The sequence below is a fragment of the Alosa pseudoharengus genome, unplaced genomic scaffold (genome assembly GCF_046254945.1).
Source record: "Alosa pseudoharengus isolate Yale_2024_CS ecotype anadromous, Long Island Sound unplaced genomic scaffold, YU_APseudo_1.1 YU_APseudo_1.1_scf_21, whole genome shotgun sequence".
NCBI classification, from domain to species: domain Eukaryota; kingdom Metazoa; phylum Chordata; class Actinopteri; order Clupeiformes; family Clupeidae; genus Alosa; species Alosa pseudoharengus.
This window is the reverse complement of record NW_027468674.1, coordinates 21657851-21680804: the sequence shown is the minus strand read 5'-3', so window position 1 is coordinate 21680804 and position 22954 is coordinate 21657851. Positions and strand designations below refer to the sequence as shown.

General features: G+C 44.2%; 1 protein-coding gene across 2 annotated transcripts in view; it reads left to right on the top strand.

Moving 5' to 3' along the window:
* The window catches only part of LOC143137832 (PH and SEC7 domain-containing protein 1), a 73567-nt gene extending 51262 nt beyond the window's left edge, over nt 1-22305 (top strand). For both annotated transcript variants that reach the window (XM_076298162.1, XM_076298163.1), the window contains 6 exons: nt 8713-8867; nt 11578-11648; nt 13902-14059; nt 17220-17364; nt 20910-21053; nt 21802-22305. In XM_076298162.1, the coding sequence (XP_076154277.1) occupies nt 8713-8867; nt 11578-11648; nt 13902-14059; nt 17220-17364; nt 20910-21053; nt 21802-22188 (1060 nt within the window). In that variant the 3' untranslated portion in view covers nt 22189-22305. The remainder of the gene's footprint in view (nt 1-8712; nt 8868-11577; nt 11649-13901; nt 14060-17219; nt 17365-20909; nt 21054-21801) is intronic.
* The last annotated feature ends 649 nt before the right edge of the window (nt 22306-22954 follow it).

Sequence of the window (22954 nt, the reverse complement as noted above, 5' to 3'; positions counted from 1 at the left end):
TCATCTTTCTCTCCTGCGTTTCACCTCTATCCCTTTATCTGCCCCCCCTCTTTTTTTCTGAACCCCTCTTGCTGTCCCCCCACCTGCATCTCTCTCTCTCTCTCTCTCTCTCTCTCTCTCTATCTCTCTCTCTCAATCTCTTTCTCCTCCTTTGTTCCTTTTTACCTTTATCCATTTATCTCTTTCTCCCTATGTCTCTGTCCTTTCTCACCCCTTTCTTCCTTTGTCTCTCTCTCCTCTTTTGTTTCTCTATCCCTCCATCTCTGTTTCTTTCCCTCTCCTCTCTCTTTCTGTTTTGTTGGAGTGCGGGTGGGTTTCAGGCAGGCTGCTGGTATCCAGGCAACAGGCTCCATGTCTGCGCCACATGTCGTTTCTCTCTCTCTCTCTCTCTCTCTCTCTCTCAGCTCTTACTCACTCTGAACAGGGTTAACCGCCACCACTCTCCATTGGTCACTCATATCACCGTGGTGACGGTAGAGTTCAGAACCCATTTCTGTGTGTGTGTCTGTGTGTATGTTGTGTGCGTGTCTGTGTGAAAGAGAGAGAGAGTCTACGTGTGTGTGTGTGTGTCTATTTATAGTGCATGTTTTAATTTGGTGATGTCCTTTAATAGACGGCAGGAAAAGGACCTGTCGACCTCACCTGGTGAATCAGCTCTCTGAACATTGCTTTTTTTTTGGGGGGGGGGGGGGGGGTTTGTGACCTTGTCCTACTTATTTGTTAGTTGAGTTTTTTTGTTGAGTTTATTTGTGTGTTTGTGTATGCGCGTGTCGGCTCTGTCGAGTTGAAGATCAAAGCCTCTGGTTCAGCTAGCGTGTGGTCAGACATGCATCTAGTTAGTGGAACTCCGCAGCCTCCTCAGGTTTGCGAGCCGGAGCTCGAGATGGGAGATGGAGACGTGGGTCCTCCCAGCTCTCTGCCTTTGATAAAAATAGGATGCAAAAAGCACCGAGTGCTTAATGAGTCGAAGCAGAGATAGATCAAAACACACTTATGCAGGAGGGGGAAAAAAACACACATCCCCCTCAAAAGTGCTAGCAGGACTCCTGCCCTACATCTTCTCCCATTAATTATTTTTGAATCCTGCGCCCGTGACTTTTGGCCTGCACAGCGCACATACTCCATGCGCTTGGTGTGTTGGCTCATGAATGCTGACCTGTATTAGAGCAACATGCCACTTTTTGATGAATGTTTTTATGAACTTTCTATTGGCAGCTGCTTTTATCGTCATATTTGAATTTTGGATAGTGTTTGTGGTCATGTGAAGGAAAGATTCCCTCTAGCCGTCTGGAATAAGCAGTTGTGTGGTTCGAATGAGAATCTGCCATAGAAATGTAAGAACATTTTTATCTGCAACACCAAATGACCAGTGACTCATGACCAGTTAACTTTTATCAGTGTCAACTGCGATGGTGATGTTTTTTTTTTTTTGGCAGGTACAGTAGCTTGCTAATTTTAGAACCCAAGCTCCTTAATGTTTCTATGATAAGCATAAATAACTTGTTGTTTGTTGTGTTTTTTTTCTGTAGCTGGGTGAGCTTTTTTTTTTTTAATCGTGTGACCGTTTCAAACAAAAAATCCGAACTCCATACAAAGGCATTAATCAAACAGAAACGGATAGTTGTTTGATTTCAAAATCTTTTTGCTGCTCAAATCTATACAAAAGCCAACATGGTTCCACCTTTAATGAGTCTCCATCCAGGACCATGGAGGGGGACGAGTCGACTTCGAGCACCCAGAGCTGTAGCAGATAGAAAGGAAGACCAGGGACTGAGGCTGGCTAGTGTCCCCAGCAGCGGAGCATGGTGGCTGGGGAAGCAGGAGTAACGTGAGCCCTGCTCCTCTGTGATTACTGGCTCCCATGGAGCGCCCAGCCAGCAGATGGGGACTAATTAAGATATCGTTCGTTAAAACAGGGCCTCCAGACCTGATGGATGAGTAGAAACCAGATGAGAGAACGCCGTTTGCGGCCCAGAGGCACGAGATGAGAGAGACAAATGCGTTTTGAGTGAAAAGTTTGGAGAGTTTGGAGACATTGAAGGTATAGTTTCTGAGTCTGGCAAAAGGTTGTGTTGATTTGAGCTCAACAGCCAATCAAATTGCACCCTCTCTTTGTTTCCCAGAGCCATGACTGTGGATGATAATTAAATGACAGTCAATATAGTGAAAATGGCAATAAGTTGCAATTAAGTCTGACATGTCCTCAAAATCTAAATATGTACTCTCAAACATCTTTCTGACATCTACTCTATGTCTTATTTGCCAGTCCAATTCATCTCCTTTTGTCAAAACATACTGTAAGCTAACATTTCTTTTTCCATGCAGATGGACTGCAAACAGTGAATTTGGAATACATTGGTTTCCTCTGCTGCATTCTGAAAATCTGCTATCTTATTGGCTGATAAGCTCCAGCTGGAATCTCATTTGTATCTGCAAAGGGTATATAGTCACTAATTCAGGAGTTATGCCATTTCCATTGCTCCTTTTTGCCCAAGTTTCTCTGCATTAATAACTGTCTGTATTTCAGTCATATTTTTTTTTTGTGATGCACAATTCAGGGCACTGATTTTATTTCCATGGCTCGTCCAGTGACCCTCAGGCTCTGCTACTGCCGAGCAAGCACACTTTGCATTTTCTCTGCGGAAATGCAGTCTAGTATATTTACAGTATCTTAGTACAATTAAGTTGCAGGTTCAACCCTTTTGTGGTAAACTGGTCATTCATTGAAAGGGAGTTCACCATGAAGTCAGCTCTTTCTAGAACCCTCTCTGCCCCAAAAAGCGTGTTGGGCTAAAAAAGTATTTTAGTTCCTCCAGAGAGTTGTCCCAGTGCTGGAGACTGATGTTGGCCTGTAAGGCCTGAACTCCTCACACGGATTCCCAAAGGCGTCGAAAGGGAATCTCAGATAGAGACAAATCTAAGATTGCTCCTTTTTTCCCAACAGTGGACGGGATGTCTTCTTTTATTTTTCAAAGTAGGCCTACCAGTGTTTTCTCTAATGGAAGCTGCTGCAGGCCCTGCTGCGTTCTCTACCTGTTGAACTAATGCACTTGAGAACAGATGACTCTGTGTGTGTGTGTGTGTGTGTGTGTGTGTGTGTGTGTGTGTGTCTCGCAGAACCCATTGGATTTCTAATCATTGCATTGACACAACACAGCCTCAAGGTTAAACCTCAGCTGCAGTAGCCTCTTCACACACACACACACATTTTGAGAAAAGCAGGAACAGCGACTTGTCTCCCTTGGTGAGACGAATCAGTGTGACTCTATCTGAAAGGCTGCAGATGGCTCTGTCCACTCATACATACATACACACACACACACACACACACACACACACACACATACACACACACAGGCTGTGTCTACTTGGATTACACACACACAGGCTGTGTCTACATCACAGACACACACACACACACACACACACACACACACACACAGACACGCACATACACATTCCATCGGCTTCTCAGTCCACACACACACACACACACACACACATGCAAACACAACATATTCCACAGGCCTTTAAGAGCCATTAAGGACTAGCCAGTCTTTTAGTCCCGTGTGGTGGGACACAAAAAGACAAGGGGAGAAAAAGCGATCGATACGGTCACTTTCATGCCAGTAGCCTTTTGATCAAGTAGAGTGGCTCGTTAGTTGACACAGAGGGGGACAGGAGAGAGGGAGAGAGAGAGAGAGGAAGAGAGAGGATGAGTGAGCTTGAGAGATGAAAAAGAGGAACAAGGACTAGAGAGTGCAGCAGTTGTGTTGGTCTGTAAGGAGGACAGTTTTCCTTTAGGCAGGTGCCGTGTGATGATCACAGCCAGAGCAGAGGGATGAAATGATTTCAGCTGGTGCTTCAGATTGAAGAAAAGTTTCTCCAGATGCCTAAGAGAGGGACCCCATGGCTTTTTCCTTAGCATTCATTATATGAGGGAGATGGCTGACACGTTCCTCTCTCAGGGCCAGATGTACGTACATTTGCGAACGTAACGTTATCAGCGCCATGGACAAACCGCAGACTGCGAACGCTGACAGACCCAAGTTTCCGTCGTATTTATCAATCGTTCAATCCTTGGTGTAAACTGCGCCTTTCTCTGCCTCTCTCCGCCCATAAACGCAATTTACGAACGTCCACAACTGAATGGCAGAGCCTACAAGCGCAGTTGAATGAAGTTAACTGATGACAACATTAAAAAGAATCAAACGTTTAGCGATCATGAAATAATACCATAGATCAGGGATTCCCAAACTGTGGTACGCGAGCTGCTTCTAGGGGGTACGCGAGATGAAAAGGGCTATGGCGGAATTTTTAATTTTTTGTCCATTTTAAATCTTTTGTAATTCATGAATAAATACATAATTTCGAATCAGGTCATAATGATATGGAAACATGAAATTAAAGGATATCATTTATAAACTCTGTATGTGTTCATCAAAAAAAGGGCAGCTTATTACACATGACGCCTGGAATAGCTAATAGAATGCGTTACTTTTGAATGCGTTGGATGGTCCGTGGGGGGAAAGTTTCGCGGATATAACAGGTTTTTGAAAACAACAAAAACAGAAAGGAGGGAAGGAGCAAAGCTAGGAGTTATTTCAGATTGGCAAGAAAGGTAACATTAAGCTAGGCTTTACATTTAACAAACTAAAGGTAGCCTAAGGGCCCGTCCCATTTCTCCCCCCTTAAAACTTCCACTTGGTTTTGATTGCCCTCAACATTAAAGCCCCCTTGACAAGGGAAGTGGAGGTGAAGATCTTTCCCTATAAATTGGGACACCACTAAATGCAAATTAGCGTAGCGAACGTGCTTACCTACGTCACGCGCAGCGCCGACGTGTCTACCGGTAGTAGCCTGCTACTATTTTCATTCAGGAACATGCCCATTCCAGCGGTCGTTGTTGTGTGGGCTGTGCTGGTTTATCTACGTCTAGTTAATCAACAAAGATATTCGTGTTCATGTGAACGCCAGAACACCCACCTTAAATATTGACGAAACTACCCAGATCAGATATATAACGTTATTTGATGGGCAGACTCTCTCAAAGCACTCAGCAGATATCATGAACATCGTCAGAGAGCTTCGTGAGATATTTTCTAACATTAGTGTTCAAAACTCAACAGTCCATCAGATGTGCATCCAGCTAACATATTCCAACATATTCCGAAATTTTAATATGCTTATTTGCGAAAATATATGAAAAATTTGGCCGGCTCGCTGAGCTCGCACGGTATCCAGGGTAATTTCATCTCCCACTTCGTTTTAAGCCTGCATCGGTCCTGGCTATGTTTTGAGGGTTGATTTTAAGGGCAAAATAGCACTTCCCCTTGCTCCCTATAGTAATGGGACACCCTAGCCCTACACGTGCACGCGCAAAAACGAGGGTTAGGGCAAAAATCTAGGGGTAGGGGAGGTATTGGGACGGGCCCTAAGTTTAGCCTTTCTAGGCTGTAGGCCTATAGCCTAATGTTGTCCAAACGAATACATCCTTGTCATGTGTTGTTGTAGGCCTATTATAAGATATTGTATGTGGATGTAGTTAGGCTACTATGCAGGCTAATTTTCATAACTTTTTAACTGACCAAATGCACGCACCTAAAACCGGGAAACGGAAAAATATTGTCAACGCGCGGGGGGGCACGTTTTTATGTGTTGGATGGTGGGGGTACGCGAGCCGAGTCGGAATGTAGGCGGTGGTACACGGGGGGGAAAGTTTGGGAACCGCTGCCATAGATGATAAGATGTCAACGAGCAGGGAGATAATGAAGATCAGTAGTTCTACTCAAACTACTTGTGAACGTAGGCTATAGAAAATTGGTCAAATCTAGCAAGTAGGAAAGTTTAAGTGAATGACGTGAAAGTGAAAGTAAGACATTCTAAAGGCCAACGAAAGTTAATGTTGCTTTTGATAGTAGCCTACAAAGACTTGCAAAACTGGTGCTCTAAATAGCGATTCTGTTGTCTTTGAAAGGTTCTCTTATTGAAGCATTGAACTTCAATTTGGATTAACACCTGCTTTTACAAGGCGCAAGTATTTAGGCGCAGAATAGACGTGCGCTTTCAGGAGCAGTCTTTGTACATACCGTGGAATACATAATTAGGCGCTCTTTACTCTTCCCCTCCCATCTTTTTACGCTAAACTCCCACTTTCCCCTGGATCCTCCCATGAATGCCCACTAAAAGCGCAATTAGACATTTTCAGCTCCCGCGACAGGCAGAATGCGCTTTTACCTCATTGCGGCCTGTTTGTACATACCTCGCAATGATTTTAAACGCAAGTTGCGAAACAAATACGCCTGAAGTGGGCGCAAAAGCGTTAGTACATCTGGCCCTCAGTCTTTTAAAAATAATTGAAGCTCAGTTAATGTGGTACTGTATTTAAGACAAAGGTTGTCGCCATGCTCAGTCCTAAAATGTCTTATATATGTACATTTTTATATAATCAGCATGATCAGCGCCTTTGCCGAAACTACACGCTGTGCTTATTTTTTTATGTGGTATTTATCTCTGAAAGTTAGCTCAATGAGCGCCTTGATTTGGAGACTTTTTTTCTCCATTTTGTCAAGTCACAAGTGCAGTGGATTAGAGTAGGCAGGTCACGCAGCCCAACATGAGAGTCCACACAAAAAGCAGATTACAGAGCCACACTCCATCTTTAAACAGTGTCGGGCAGAAAAAGTGCTGCCATATAATATCCTCCCGTGTATTCCCTCTGCCAGTGCACTTCACACAGGTGATTTCAGCTGGTTTAGTGATTAAATGGTTGGACCCATATTTGTGGTAGGACTTTTACTCTCTGAAGCAAGGATAGCACAGTATAGCTATAGCTCAGGTAGAGAAGTCTTTGGGCAAACCAGAAGGTTGCTGGTTCGAGCTCGGCTCCTCCTGACCGTCTTGGAAGTGTCCCTGAGCAAGACGCTGAACCCCCAGACTGCTCCCTCCATCATTGGGCTATGAGGATGAGTGAAAATGGGTGATTGTGACGCATAAAATTGTAAAGTGCTTTGAGCGCTCAGATGAGTAATGTTCTTGAGGAAAGCTGAAACAAAAGAGGTATATTTGAGAGTCACTTCTTCACAAACAATGTAATGTAATGTTTATTGGACATCTGGTTAAACAGTTATACCACTGAACTGGCTGTTGTGGGTGATTCAAACCGGGTGTGAAAAAGCAAGAGGAGCTGCCATGATTCATTGGTCTAGCTTAATGGGAATTGATTCCATTTTGTTTTCCACTTTCATTAGGCCGAGTGAGGGACGCCTCAGGCATGCCATGCCCACCATATCTGATTCAGACAGAAGCACAATGGCTCTGAGTCTGTGCTGTACATGGGGAAGATGATGATGATGATGATGATGATGATTGTAGTATTAGTGATTACGATGATGGTTATTATGATAGTGATGATGTTTATGAAGAGATCCTGATATTGAGACTGCAGTTTTAGTGATGTTGGTGGTGATGGTGATGATAACCATGATGGTGGTGGTGGTTATTTTTGTGAGTATATTTCTGGGCTTTTATGCCTTTAATCAGACAGGACAATGAAGAGAGTGACAGGAAGCGAATGGGAGAGATGGGGTGGGGTTGGGGAATGTCCGGGGGCGCTTGAATCCGAATTACATATGAACGCTCTACCCACTTGCCCCATGGCACCCGCAGATGGTGGTGGTTCTGGCGGTGATGATGATAATGATGATGATGATGATATTCAATTAGGCTGTTACCTACTTTACTTTAACATATTCAACCAAGAGGTTCCTCATAGAATGGGCTATTAAAGGGGGATGGACAGTTCACATGAACAGATATCAGGAGTCTTCTCAGTCACAGACTGCAGTGCTAAATAATTTGGGAGTATCTGACGGCTCTCGTCTGTGAGACTAAATGGGAATTTACGCCACAAGGCATAGCCACGGGTGAAAGGTAAATTAATCAATTTACACTGCCTCCATCTCTGACATGACGTAACAATGTGTTTTTGTATGTGTACGCTTCACATGCACTAAAAAGTGAAGTGAAGCATAAAAATACGCTCTGGTCAGATGGAATATGGACGTGAGGTGTAATTGAATTTTATCTCTAACAGTGGATGTCACTGTCGGATGATAAAGATGATGATGATGATGAAGATAATGATCGCAAACATGAGCACTTAATTAATTAGTGTGTGTCTGATCCTGTTTTCATTTGCACTACTAAAGGTTGTAATGGACCACACTCACACGAGATAATAGAAGGCTTGTCTGAACAGCCTCATGTAGCGCGTGTGTGTGTGTGTGTGTGTGTGTGTGTGTGTGTGTGTGTGTGTGTGCGCACGAGTGTGAATGTTTGTGTGTGTTTGTGATAGAGAGAGATGATGGTTGTAAGGATGATAGTCTAACTTTGCCTATACAGTAGCTGTATGAGAATTACTGTGAGGGAGAACTAGAAGATGCACTCTGACCTGACGTATGTGTGTGTGTGAGAGTGGTTAGGGGGGTACAAAGAAAGTGGACAGTCTGACTTATTTGTGCGTGCATGGTGCGTGTGTACGTACGTGTGTGTGTGTGTGTGCACGAGGGAGGATGGATGCTCCAACTGGTTTGTGCTTGTGAATGAGAATGAGAAGATAGCCTGACTTACCTAATTGCTTTTTTAGATGTCATTGTAATCCTCTGACGTATTTCTGTGTGTGTGTGTGTGTTTGTGTGTGTGTCTCCCCAGAGACGAAGAGGAGCTGAGGAAGTCCTTCTCTGAGCTGGGTGATTGTCGTGGCAACTCGTCTTCGCGTGATGGGGACACTCCCCACTCTGGAGCTCTGCTCTACAAGAACGGCTTTCTCATCCGCAAGGTCCACGCCGACTGTGACGGCAAGAGAAGTATGCGTCACACCACGTCCTATGGCGTCACACACCACTAGCCCGTGCACTGACAAACGTATACCGGTACTCAACAAAATAGAAATGGATACAGATAAACACTTCTGAATGGATGTAAATGTGTAGGATTTTATCTACACACAGTAAGTCTTTGCAGTATACACTTATTATGACCGCCGCGCAGCGAAGCGGCGGTCATATAGGTTTAGTCAGTTTTTTTTTTTTTTTTTTTTTTTTCTTTTTCGCATGCCCAAATTTCCGTCAATGAGTCCCGGGACACTGAAAGACCGGGGTAGACGAAACTTGGTGGGCATGTAACCCCACGTGGATAGCATGGAACCATCGTTTTTCGTTTTGATCTGTAGCCCCCCCGCTGGACTGGACCCCCCGAAAGGAGGGAAGGGCAGACACAGTTTTCTGTGAATATCTCGAAAACCGTAGGGTTTAGGAGGACCATTTTTTTTTGTATGTTGATCTCAAGGGGCCATGTCAACCCATTCCATAACCACTCATTTCATGTATAGCGCCACCTAGTTAAACACAAAAAAGTAAAAATGAGGTGTTGTAATTGAAGGTATCTGTGACCTAACATAGTCAAAACTGCACGAAATTGGAAGTGTAGGATCATTATGACACCATCTGTATGCAGGCCAAGTTTTGTGGAATTCCGTTCATGGGGGGCCACACAATAAATTAATTTATGTTACTATACACCAACTGGCCTGTAGGTGGCCGGAGACAGTTTTATGTGAATATCTCGAGAACCGTAGGGCCTAGGAGGTCCACCTTTTTTATGTATGTTGGTCTTAAGGGGGCATGTCAACCCATCCCATTACCACTTATTTCATGTATAGCGCCACCTAGTTAAAAATTAAAAAGCAAAAAATTAGGTGTTTTCATCACAATATCTCTGGCTGACAAGGTCAAAACTGCACGAAATTAAAAGTGTAGAATCATTATGACACCCTCCAAATGCATGCCAAGTTTTGTGTACTTTCGTTCATGGAAGGCCTTACAATAAAATAATTTATGTGTACATTTAGTGACGTACACCAACAAGGATTCCCGGGACACTGAAAGACCGGGGTACACAAAACTTGGTGGGCATGTACCCCCACATGGATAGCATGGAACCGTCATTTTTCGTTTTGATCTGTAGCCCCCCCGCAGGACTGGACCCCCCGAAAGGAGGGTAGGGTAGACACAGTTCTCTGTGAATATCTTGAGAACTGTAGGGCCTAGGATGACCATTTTTTTTCGTATGTTTGCCTCCAGGGGTCATGTTAACCCATTTCATGTGCACACATGTGCACAAACAGATACACACACACACACACATACATTCACAGTAATCATACGTATGACACATACTCACACAGTAGACATATGTACGCTTGCATGCACAGGCACACACACAAAGCACGCACACACACACACACACACACACACACACCCCCACACACATAACATAAACATAACACAAACAATCAAGAATTTCTCAGAATTATGAACAGGCAAGATGGAGGTGGGGTTGTATAAAATTAATTTTACATGTGAAATCTATGAACTAATCATATTTTGGTACTTGTTGTCTAGCAGATACCAGTGAGAATTGAGTGTGGATAATGCAATTTAGTGAGACAGTTAGAATCATATAGGCCTTTCAGCGTGATTTCTTTTTGTGAAAAAAATGTGCTGGACTGGGCGGCGGTCATATTTTGTACCGCTCTGCGGTACATCTAGTTCTAAATCAATCTTTAATGGATATGTCGGCATATGTCACATTTCTAAATAATGGGACCTAATATAAATGTCAGGCAAAGTGCAAAGTTGGGCAATGAGCAAAGTGTCTCTTGCATGGTATGACATGTGGGAGCACTTAGCTGACCCACCAAGAATTGTGCTTGTGGTATTAAATTAGTAAAATAGATTTGGCCAAGTTATTGAATTGGCTTCAGGTACAGACTTTAGACTTTGCACTTTGCTCGACAGTACATTTAAAATAAGGCCCCCAATGTATGTTCCCACATATACAGCATCATTTACACATCCAACATATTTGCTCTTAATCTGAAACCCATACAGAAAAATCTGATGCTGTATGCATGTTGCTTAGAGTATAGACATTGGTGTGTATACTGTATATTTGCGTTTGGTTTTGTGGTAACCCAGCATGATGACAGTCATGAAAGGTGTTTTAACACACACACACACACACACACACACGGCCAGCTGTTAGTGTTGTGTTGTGTTGCTGCCTAGTCTCCCTGTATTAAAACACTGCAGTGGGAATCTATAGCACGAGGCAGGAGCCAGGAAGACGAAGAGATGTATGACTTTAACTAGGTTACCTCCTTAATGAATACATTAAGTGTGACAGCACAGGGTTTGTGCAGCCTTCAAGACTTTTTTCCACTTTTTGGGAGGACCTCAGATGATGAAGTGTGGCTGTGGATAACTGTGGATATAGCTACTAGATATTAACATACATTTACAGCAGTGTGTTTATTATGTATTAGGTATTTAGTATTTAAAAAAGGTCTGACTTTTTTTTTAAACCTGGTTTTTAAAGTTCTTGGTTATGTCATTGATGTACAGTATAAATATAAACCATAGACTGAATAGGTATAAAAATGTACTCTGTTTCTGAAAAGCATCACCCTTGTTCCTACAATCCTTTCGTGTTGTGTTTTGGTTCTTGTTCTGTCAGCGCCACGTGGGAAGAGAGGATGGAAGACGTTCTATGCGGTTCTAAAGGGTGCAATCCTCTACCTGCAGAAGGTGAGTCTTACTTCTCCAGGTGTGTGGTGCAATTCCACGCAAAACTCGGATCACGTCACGTCGATAACGCAAACTAAATACCATTGCATTGTGTTGCCATTATGGATGTGACAGTTTTGCACGGAATTGTCCTGTGGTAAAGGCATGAGCATAGACAGTCAGCCCTCACTGTCACAAAAAGAAAGAAAAAACATGATGGCCCCATGCTCTGTTCATGTTGCTTTAAAAGTACAGGGAATAACAGGGAATAACACTAATCCAGATTAAAAGAGTACTTCAGTGAAAGTCTCTTTTATAGTGACTCAATGAAAAGAGCTTTTATAGTCTCGGCCCTTTAATGTTTTCATCCTTGGGTCTCTTGTCAGGGAAGATCCAGGGAAGGTAAGAGCACCTACTAAGCATGTTTGGGAGGAAATACCTAGTGTGAGTGGAGACTCAGCTTTTTGGCTGGTGGTCAGGTGTATGTGCTCTCCACTCGGTGGGGCAACAGGAGGGCAGTAGCACAGCTTGCAGTGGACTCCTCTTTGGACCAGAGGGCATTTTCATCAGGGTGTGTTTTTACTGAAGCGCTGGCATCGGCCCGACCTTCCATATGGATGGGCCGTCTTGGCCTTGGCCACAGGTTGGCACGGGTTGGCATAGGTTGGCATTGACACTGGCAGGGCCAGTGAGTTTGGTCAGCGGTTACGTGTTGGGCCGGACGCGTGACCATGATGTCATTTGTGCCCCACCCCAACCCCTGAGTGGTGCCACAGCCGTCCAGACATGAGGTCATCGGCTGGGCTCCGTGAACAGACAGGGTGTACTGCTGTAACCTCTGATGGGTTTAAATCATGCCAGAGATGCGTCAAGGTCAGGGTTCAGAACATACTTTATGGGACTTCCAGTGTGGTCATTATGACCATCGTCATCATCACAATCAGCTCCATGAGATGGTCATCTAGAATTCTTCTCGAGTGAATGAAAAGCAGCCAGCAATTGCTCAACATCTATAGTCTAATACATCTAAACTCCATCAGGACTGTTGGGAAACAATCAGTGTTGGGAACGTTACTTTAAAAAAGTAATTAGTTATAGTTACTCACTACTTGTTCCAAAAAGTAACTGAGTTAGTAACTGAATTACTCTATGATAAGAGTAACTCGTTACCAGGGAAAGTAACTATTTGCGTTACTGTTAAAAAAAAAGTTGCTATATGTCAAAGAATTTGGATTTTTTTGAGCAGTTTTGAAAAGCCAGTTGAAATTAGTAGAACAGACAGGTGTTTGTAGGCTACATAACTTTCGATATTTATTAGATAAATAGATAGATAGATAGATAGATAGATAGATAGATAGATAGATACTTTATTGATCCCCAAGGGGAAATTGTACATCGACAGACCTACGGTTGACTTCTCTGGTGGAGGGGGGCTATCGGTGTTTTTGGCCACTAGCGTGTGTGAGATGCCTCATTAAATTAGAGTTGCTTACAACGGATGTCGACAAAGTCTTCGCTCCTGGACATAATGTACACATTACATGCATGTTCTTGCCTTTGACCACAATAATTTTTGAAGTAGTGCTTATATCTCCACCTTGAAAATGCCAACTTTTCATCGGATTGCTCCTGACCTCTGCTGTTTCATCGAATCTCTACTTTAGCTGTTGCGTGTGTGTGGCGCGTGTGCTGGCAAGTGTGTAAAAAACACTGGCTCTGATTGGCTATCATGAAACATGACTCTGCCTTAGCCAATCCTAATCGCTTACGTCGTTATTAATCCACCTCCTCACTAGCTGTGAGCCAGGGGTGCGTTCGGATTACACGGTTTATTCAATCAATGCAAAGTAAGTAACGCACCGCATTTAACGTCCAGTAACGTTAACGGCGTTGTAACGTTGTAAAAAGTAATTAATTAGATTACTCCGTTATTGACAAATTAACGCCGTTAGTAACGCCGTTATACTTAAACGCCGTTACTCCCAACACTGGAAACAATATCCAGTTAATAGGTTGTTGAGAGGGTAAGAAAATAGAAAATAGTCAGACAAATAAAGGCCCATAAATGAGTAGGTGTGTCCAAACTTTTGACTGGTATTGTGTAAACAAACATATTCTCTCCCATTCATATGCATGGTATATCTCTTCCCATATCCTTCCCTGTGTGTGTGTGTTTGTACATGCGTATGTCTGCGTATGTTTGTGTGTGTATGAGTGTGTTTGTACGTGCGTGTGTCTGCGTATGTGTGCGTGCGTGTGTGTGTGTGTCTTTAGGGTGAGTACAGGCCGGATAAGCAGCTGTCTGAAGAGGACCTGAAGAACGCTGTGTCCATTCACCACTCCCTGGCCGTACGCGCCACCGACTACAGCAAGCGGCCCAACGTCTTCTACCTGCGCACCGCCGACTGGAGGCTTTACCTCTTTCAGGCCCCGTGAGTCTCGCGCGCGCGCGCACACACACACACACACACACACACACACACACACACACACACACACACACACACACACACACACACACACAGGTGACCAAATGTCTTCTACCTGCCTGACTGGAGGCTTTACCAGAGACTTTCTAATGAGGAGACACAGCACTCAAAAAATACTCCATAGAAATGCATGGGGTTAGTTTGTAACGGCAATATGTCAGTTGTCTACACATATTCCACCCCTTCCACGGCAAAACGTCCACATGTGAATACATTGAGCCAGTCATGTGTTGTGTTGTGAATATATTGTGCCAATCATTTGGTGTGTTGTGAAGACATCGTGCCAATCATATGTTGTGACCTCACCACTGGAGCAAGATTGGTATCGTGAAGCCTTGCACATGCGCATTTCTGACAAAATAGATGCCGATAAGTGCCAAAAAAGCGTTGCAATATGGCCGCCGAGTGGAGGGACTCGCCTAAAAGGACTGGCTTTACCTCCTTCACCTCTTTTACCGCTTGCGGTATGAAATTCAGGAGTCAAAGAGTTTTCAGGCAGAGTCGGTGGTCGGTCAGAAATCTCAGAGCCTTATTCAGCTTTATTTACGGCACCGGAGACTTGCGTCATGTGGCTAACAGGCGCAGTCTGCTGTTACAATACAAAAGGGACTTCTTATACCCTTCTGACAGGCATTACATCTCCATTACTGGTATGTCAACCATTTTACGACCTCATTACCTTACCCATCAGCTATATCTATAAGGATGTATCCCCTAACGACCGACATCCAGGGAATCTAGTCAAGATTGACCCCAAGGCAGTAAATGAGCCCAGGGCGCCAACTTTCTGAGAGTAAGCCTGACAGAACCTTCTCCAAGGCCCATACAGAAGCGGCATGCTTCCACAAACACCTTGAACAGACATTCCACAGATGTTGGCCATCATTTTTTTCTCTCCGTTTCTGCTTACTTGTACATTTCCATGTTTAACTTGCTCACAAACAACCCCAAAAATGTAAATGGATGAATATAGATCACACATATATGGCACTACTTTTTAAGGCTAAAAATGTCTTCCTACACTCTTTTGAGACACACTGCATTCTCACTGCACACTCTCCCTCTGCATTTTAGCCATATATCTATGTATGGGTGCATAGATCTATTAATTGTGTCCTTTTATATTTTCACAAACTATTAATTGTAATGACAATGTAATGTTTATTGATATGGTTGTATGTTTTTATTCCACACACACACACAACGCACACAAACACAATACACACATATACATGGCATATTTACATAGTGTTTATTACACAATGTTCATTAATATGCATGGTCCCTATCAAATAAACCAATAAACAATAAAACATACATACACACACACACACACACACACACACACACACACACACACACACACACACACACACCTACAAAGCAAATGGAAGCACTTGCCTGCGGGAGGGAAAAGTCTCTCTCCCACAAACACACACACACACACATACATACATACACACACACACACACACACACACACACACACACACACACACACACACACACACACACACACACACACCTACAAAGCAAATGGAAGCACTTGCCTGCGGGAGGGAAAAGTCTCTCTCCCACACACACACACACACACACACACACACACACACACACACACACACACACATACAGTATCTACCTTCAAAGCAAATGGAAGCACTTACCTGCAGCAGTAAAAAGTCCTACTGTACATACACACCGCCGCCGACTTGAGCTTCCAAAGAAGCTCGGGTCACCCTGTCAAGGACGCTTGTCAAAAAAGTACAGGGAAGCTTTGGACACTTCTTTGGGTCGCTGAACCGCGTCATAGCTCATTACCATAAAGTTGACTGACTTTCAACTTTCTGCTTGACGCTCAAGTCGCTCAAGACGCCCAAAACGCGACACCGACGGATTTGTCGCTTCTTGCAGCTGAGAGAAGCCGGCTTCCATTGAAAATGAATGACTTCCTGAATCTTTGGAAACTCAAGTCGGCGTCGGTGTGTACGTACAGTAAGTGACAGATTAGACAAACAGACTGGTGGTGGTCCTGTAGTTTAATGTTTTAAAGGTCTGCAGATAACACACACACACACACACACACACACACACACACACACACACACACACACACACACACACAGAAACACACGTCAAACACACACACACACACACACACAGTTGAGAGCAATCGTGGGTATTTACCTGCAGGAGGGGAAAAGGTCTGAGTGACAGATAGACAAACAGACCGGTGGCATTAGTTGAGTTTATTGCTCAGGAGCTCTGGAGGATTTTGTTATAGCCTTAGGGATCCACCCTGTTCTATAGGCCTGTGTGTTTGTGTGGGTGGGTGCGTGCCTGTGTTTGTGTGTACTCATTTATACATGGGTTTTCAAATGTGTGTGTGTGTCTGTCTCTCTCTCTCTCTCTCTCTCTCTCTCTGTGTGTGTGTGTGTGTCTGTATCTGGGACAATGCGAGCTGCAACTGGAGCAGAGCATGTGGTCCTGTGGGAGTAGTGCATGCAGTACTTCATCTGCAGTCAGTTGGATTCACACTCTCTCACACACACACATGCGCGCACACAGGCACACACACACTCTATTTCTTTCTCTCTCTCTCTCTCTCTCTCTCTCTCTATCTATCTCTCTCTATCTCTCTCCCTCTCTCTCTCTTGCTCTCACACACAAACACACACACACACACACACACACACACACTCACACACTCTCTTTCTCTATCTCTCTCTCTCTCTCTCACACACACACACACACACACACACACACACACACACACACACACAAACACTCAGATGCACTCATACTGTATGCACACAGGTGTGTGTGTGTGTGTGTGTGTGTCCTCTCTCTCTTTTGTGTGTATGTAACTGTTCTGTCAGAGGCTTCTCCTTGCTGTTTATTGGCCATTAAAATACTTCCTCCCATCAAACGAAAGATTCTGCCAGAGACGTTAACACTTGCCTTTAGTTGTCATAATCACCAATTAGAGAAGATATATGTTATAGAGTGTTAGTGCTAATTATTAAACCTGTGTTTGTGTGTGTGTGTGTGTCTGTGTTTGTGTACGTCGGGTGCGGGTGCGTGTGTGTGTACATTTAACTCACAGGAACGCTGAGCAGATGCAGTCTTGGATCACCCGCATCAACACAGTGGCGGCCATGTTCTCAGCCCCGCCCCTGCCTGCAGCCATTGGCTCCCAGAAGAAGTTTAGCCGGCCCCTTTTACCAGGCGCCGCCTCCAAGCTCACACAGGTAAGCACTTTATGGGCCCTATCTCGGCAATCTAAAACGCATGGTCACTCGCGAGTAGCTTAGGGGTGTGTCCAGTCCACATTGTGGGTGGTTTTGTTATCAAACGTTATAAAACGTCGGATGCCTGGCGCAACAGGGCGGTGTGTTTTGAGCGTAACATCCTTTAAACCAATGAAAATGAGATCTGTCATTCCCTTTAACAGCAAGCAGCGCAACTTCAAACAGCGCATCGGTATTTTGATAGTCAGCGGCGCATTTTAAGCAATCTACTTGCATGCGAGACCATATGGAACTGGTATTCCACTAAACTATGCTTTACTAAAACCTAGCTCTGCAGAGTATCGCCTACACATATCTGCACTCGTCTATTATTTGAACTCATTGGCAAAGTGAAACTAACTTCAATGTGGTGTCATAGTCAACAAAAAACAGTTATACACAGTTAATTACTTTCACTATTGACTGACAATGGATTACCATCGAAAAACAGCCTGAAAAAAACACTTACCCCAATAATATTCAAATGACTGAATAAAAAAACCTAAGGACATTTATCCTTTTAGATAATGCGCCAAGCAGAGGCGGACAGAGTACACAGCTTCATTACTTGAGTAAAAGTACAGATACCCTTTGCTAAATTTTACAGTCAGATGTCTACTTAAGTAAAAGTACTGAAGTACTTGTTTTTAAAAGTACTTGAGTATCAAGAGTACAAGAGTAGCCTACATGTTCTAAATATTGCATTACTACTGCCACAGTGCTTAAATTTCTGTACAGATACGTCCTACATGGAGTTATGAAAAATGATAATGTTAATACCTTGGAGAATGTAAAATGAATTGGAAGTAAAATCAAGTCATTTTCATCTTTTTACCATGTTGCCAGGGATGGGCAGTATTATACATATTTCAAATACAAAATACTATTTTGTAATTCAAACACTTGAAGCGAAAACTATCATTAACTTGTTCAGAAAATTGAAATAGTCTGGCGAGGTGGGGCCACAGATTGGCACATTCCCGGGATGGACCTGCTGCGTCTTCGTCCATGGTTTTGTCTCTTATCTAAATCTGACCATGGAGTTGACTAAGCTAAAGGTGATTGCTGATAGGCTGTCCCAATCAGTCGCGCCTGCACAATCCAATCACGTTTGAGAGGGAAACAACAAATTGAGGGTTTCCGAGATTTTTCTTTTTACCTTTTTTTTTTTAGAAGTAACGGGTACTCACGGTTATGGATAGAAATGTAGTGGAGTAAAGAGTACAATATTTGCCTCTCAAATGTACTTGAGTAAAGTCATGAGTACTCTCCAAAAATGATACTCGAGTAAAGTACAGATCCCTCAAAATTGTACTCAAGTACTGTACTCAAGTAAATGTACTCCGTTACTGTCCGGCTCTGGCGCCAAGACCACACCTTAGGTCGTTAATGGCCACATCCCTGAGCACATTGTTCAATAAAAGAGTGTATGTTAGGAATACGCTTTGCGTCATGATAACAATACACTTTGCGCTGAGTTTTAGATCACCAAGATAGAGGCCCATATGTCTCTAAACTGAAGTAAAATGAGTGAGTGTAAAGTAAAGTCGTGAAAAGTGAGTGATTTAGCAGGTGCTTTCATCCAAAGCAAAAGGTACAGGCTCTGTGCATGCAACATTCAGGCTCTGGTTTCAAACATTGGCTGACTGCTTCTTAGGTGGTGACACTGCCTTTGCCCAACCTGAATCTGAATAGAAATGGAAGCTCTTAAGTTATGAAAAGTGAATCTGCCTTATGAATGTAGGATTATATGATTGCAATGGAAGGTGACCCACGAATTGCACAAGGAAGAAGTAACCGATAAAGTGTAATAATTGAGTACATTACTTACATTGATTACTTACATTTTTACCTGGCTTCATAAGACTTTTTAAAGATGTACTCCAGCCATTGGTTGAATCCTAAGAAATTTTGCTTTTCATGAAAAAATCCCTTAATGACCTTGAAACGGTTTGTATGCATCTCTACTCCCCCTGCCTGATCTCTGATGTGGGGAGCTAATTGGCCCCTCCCCTGACACTGTATACAACTTCACCTACTTGACAACTCGGTTTTGAAATGGTTAACAATGTTATGCTAATGTAGGATAGCTAACTCTGACGTGTTGCTTTGCTTACTTTGTAAAACAGAAGACTGGGTTCCATCAATTGTCACATAACAATGACGGGCTGTTCTGATTCATTATTCTGAAACATCAACTACTGCACTGCCCATCCAAACCAGAAATATTGAGCCATAGTGTTCACTGCTTATTTCTCCCATGGACAGTGATGTGCGTGATGGTCACATGTTATGACTGTGGATGGATGAGCTGTCATAGGTAATGATGGCTTAATGTGTCCGTCAGCAGGACTGATACAGAGAGAATGATCTTCTATTGTGAATAGTCCACTCATATGTGACCCTACACAGTGAGACCACTGTCAAATTTTTTCAATTGCTGGATATTGGCTTAGACAAAATCAGTCAAAATTCAGAGGTACTAAGTCAATATTTGGAGATATTTAGTCAAAATGTTGAGATTTTGAGATACTACAACACAGTACAAAGAATGTACCGGTAACCTACAGCTCAAGGAATGTAACACCTCTCCTGTGTATATCTGAAAAAGAGAAACTGTGGATCGATAAACTGTCATACAGTAGATGATGATGATAATGATTGCTTTGTCTGGATTCAATCTAGAGTCTGTCAGTGTGTCTCTCAGTGGTGGATGTATGATGGGGCTGAGAGAGAGAGAGAGAGAGCACAGATGGGTACATAGGCAGGTAGATGGGCAGTGTAGCCTCCAGGAATGTCAGGGTCGTACCGTTCAAGCAAAATGGCTCCTAACTCCTCTTCCACCCCACTGACACTACAACGTACGTCACATCACAGCATTCATACCAACTGGGATGACATGACACTGACGTCTGGACAAAAACTGTGGGGTTGAGTTTATTAACTACTGCTCGCTTCCTCTCTCTCTCCTAATCTCTCTCTCTCTCTTCATCTCTTTCTCTCTCCATCTCTCTTTCTTTCTCTCTTCATCTGCCTCTCTGTTGTCTTCTCTTTCCATTGAAATGAAATGACTCCTCCTGTATTGCTTGTCTGAAGACTCGTTTGTCACGTAAACACACTTGTCATTGCTGTGTGTTCAGTGCCCTACAGATACATGAAATAAGATACCGTCAACCCCAATGTGTATGGCTCTGTATCCCCTAACTGTCCTTAACCATCTTTTTCTCTTGATATTTCGATGCGTCTTCACGCCTCGTGACAATGAAATTGCTTTGGCCCTTTGGATGTATAACAAAAGTGTGTTTGAACAGATGATTGGCATGAGGATGTAGTAGATATATGAAATTAACTGACTCTGTCTGAAAACTCGTTTGTGATGTAAACACACACCTGTCAAGTGTGTGTTCAGTGAAATGAGATACCATCTAGCTTTATGCTCACTCGCTTGTTCACTGTACAGTCATTTGAGTGTCTGTGGTCTCTCTCTCTCTCTCTTTCTCTCTCAGGAGGAGCAGATGCAGGCTCATGAGGCTCGGTTCCGCGCCATCACCAGCGAGCTTGTGGAGCTGCGCTCCTATCCACCTGACCGCAAGGTCAAAGGTCGCGAGCTTGAGGAGTATCGCCTGCGAGATGAGTACCTAGAGTTTGAGGTGAGAAACAAGCCTCTTTTTCTCTATTTGGAAGAAGGAAGCCAATCGGAAGGCTGCCATGATATGGTCAATTTGTCCATAAAGGAAGCAGATCATTAAGGTCTTCATTAAGAAGACCATTAAGATGCCAAAGTATCTGTATGAAGTGTATATTAAGTTTAAATGCATTTTCGAGGGTTTAACATTGTTTTATGTACTCTGGGCAAACTTCCAGAGTAGATTTAAGCAGTGGTCCAGTGTTTACTCTGAAGTGCAGCCTTTAGCTGGCATGCTACATTTAAATTGATGTTACTAGCACAGCGGCTCGTACAGTATGCGATTTAAATATCTTCTCTTCTCTTTGCCCCCCTCTCTCTGTTTTTCTCTTCTTTTGCCATCCCCTTAAACTGTCTTTCCCTCTCCTCTCCTCTGTCTCCTCTCTTTGATTCTCTCGTTCTCATCTTTACCTTCAATTTCTTTCCCTTCCCCTCTTGCATTTCTCATCTTTCTCTTCTCTGTCCATTCTCTCTCCTTTTCTCCTTCCATCCCTCTCTTTCTCTCTCCCTCTTTTTCATTTCTTCTCTGTCCATTCTTCCGCCCTCCATACCCCTCTCTCTCCCTCCATCTTCATTCTCTTTCCTGTCCATACCTTTCGCATGCCTCTCATTCTCTCACTTTTTCCTTTCCTGCCTTCCTTGATCTCTCTCTCTCTCTCTGTCTCCCCCCTTTCTGTTCATTCCCTTGATCTTACTCCCCCCCCCCTAATTAGAAAACGCGCTATGGCACCTACATGATGCTGCTGCGCGCTAAGCTGCGCAGCGGTGAGGAGGACCTGTCCGTGTTCGAGGCCCAGCTCCTGGAGGAGGGTGGCCTCCAGCGCACCCACTCCAGCCCCACCCTGCAGGACTGCAGCCTGGCCAGCAGCATCCGCGACCCCCCCAGCAAGGCCAGCGCCATCACCACTACCACCGCCGTGGACGTGGCCGAGGGCACCAACGCTGGCGCGACGGCCACTACTACCACTCATGCTACTACCGGCGCCACCGGTCACTCTAGCGCCGCCCAAGTGGCTGGCGGCGGTAGTGGCAGCAGCAGCAACAACAACAAGCGTAACGAGGGCCAGAGGCACAGCTACCGGCAGGCCGTCAAGAAGTGAGGCGGAGGGGTTGGAGGGCGCGGGAGGGGGGAGCAGGGGTGTGGCGGCACAGGTGGAGGGGAGCGTCTAGGTGCCCCCCTGCCTGCCCCCTTCCCCCCCCACCTGGTGGTTTTTTCATTTACGAGAAGGGTGAATAAGAGGTGGGAGGAAGTGAGGGAGCGAAGGGGTTTAGGGGGGGCGGGAGGGAGGGAGACGGTTGATTGGTGGTAGGGGTTTGGTGAAGCTCTAACCCCCTAGCGTTCCTCGTAGCCTCTTTTCGCTCTCGGCTGTGCCGGTGTGGCCGGTAGACGTGGCAGCAGCCCGTGGACTTGGCACAGACACTTGGTGGTGACAGCTGGGACTCCTGGCCGGGCATGGAGCAGTGGCAAAGCATTCTGGGATGTTACCGTGTTTGGGTTTTTTTGTTGTGAGAATGAGACCGAGGAAGAAGGAGAGAAAGAAAGAGGAAGAGAGAGGAAGAGAATGTGCCCTGAACAGAAGAACTGACATGCCGAAAGTTGATGCATACACACACACACACCCACACACAGACACACACATATACACACACACACACACACACACACACACACACACACACACACACACACACACAGACACACACACAGACTCCTTTTTCACATCCTTTATTTCAGGAGGTTTTGTTTTCACCACTTTTCTGATTTGGGACCAAACATCTCTCACATCTTTAGGACATTTCATCTCCAGTGAGAATTGATGACTCCTTAGTCATCCATTGGAGTTTAGGCACCGTAAGAGACATAAT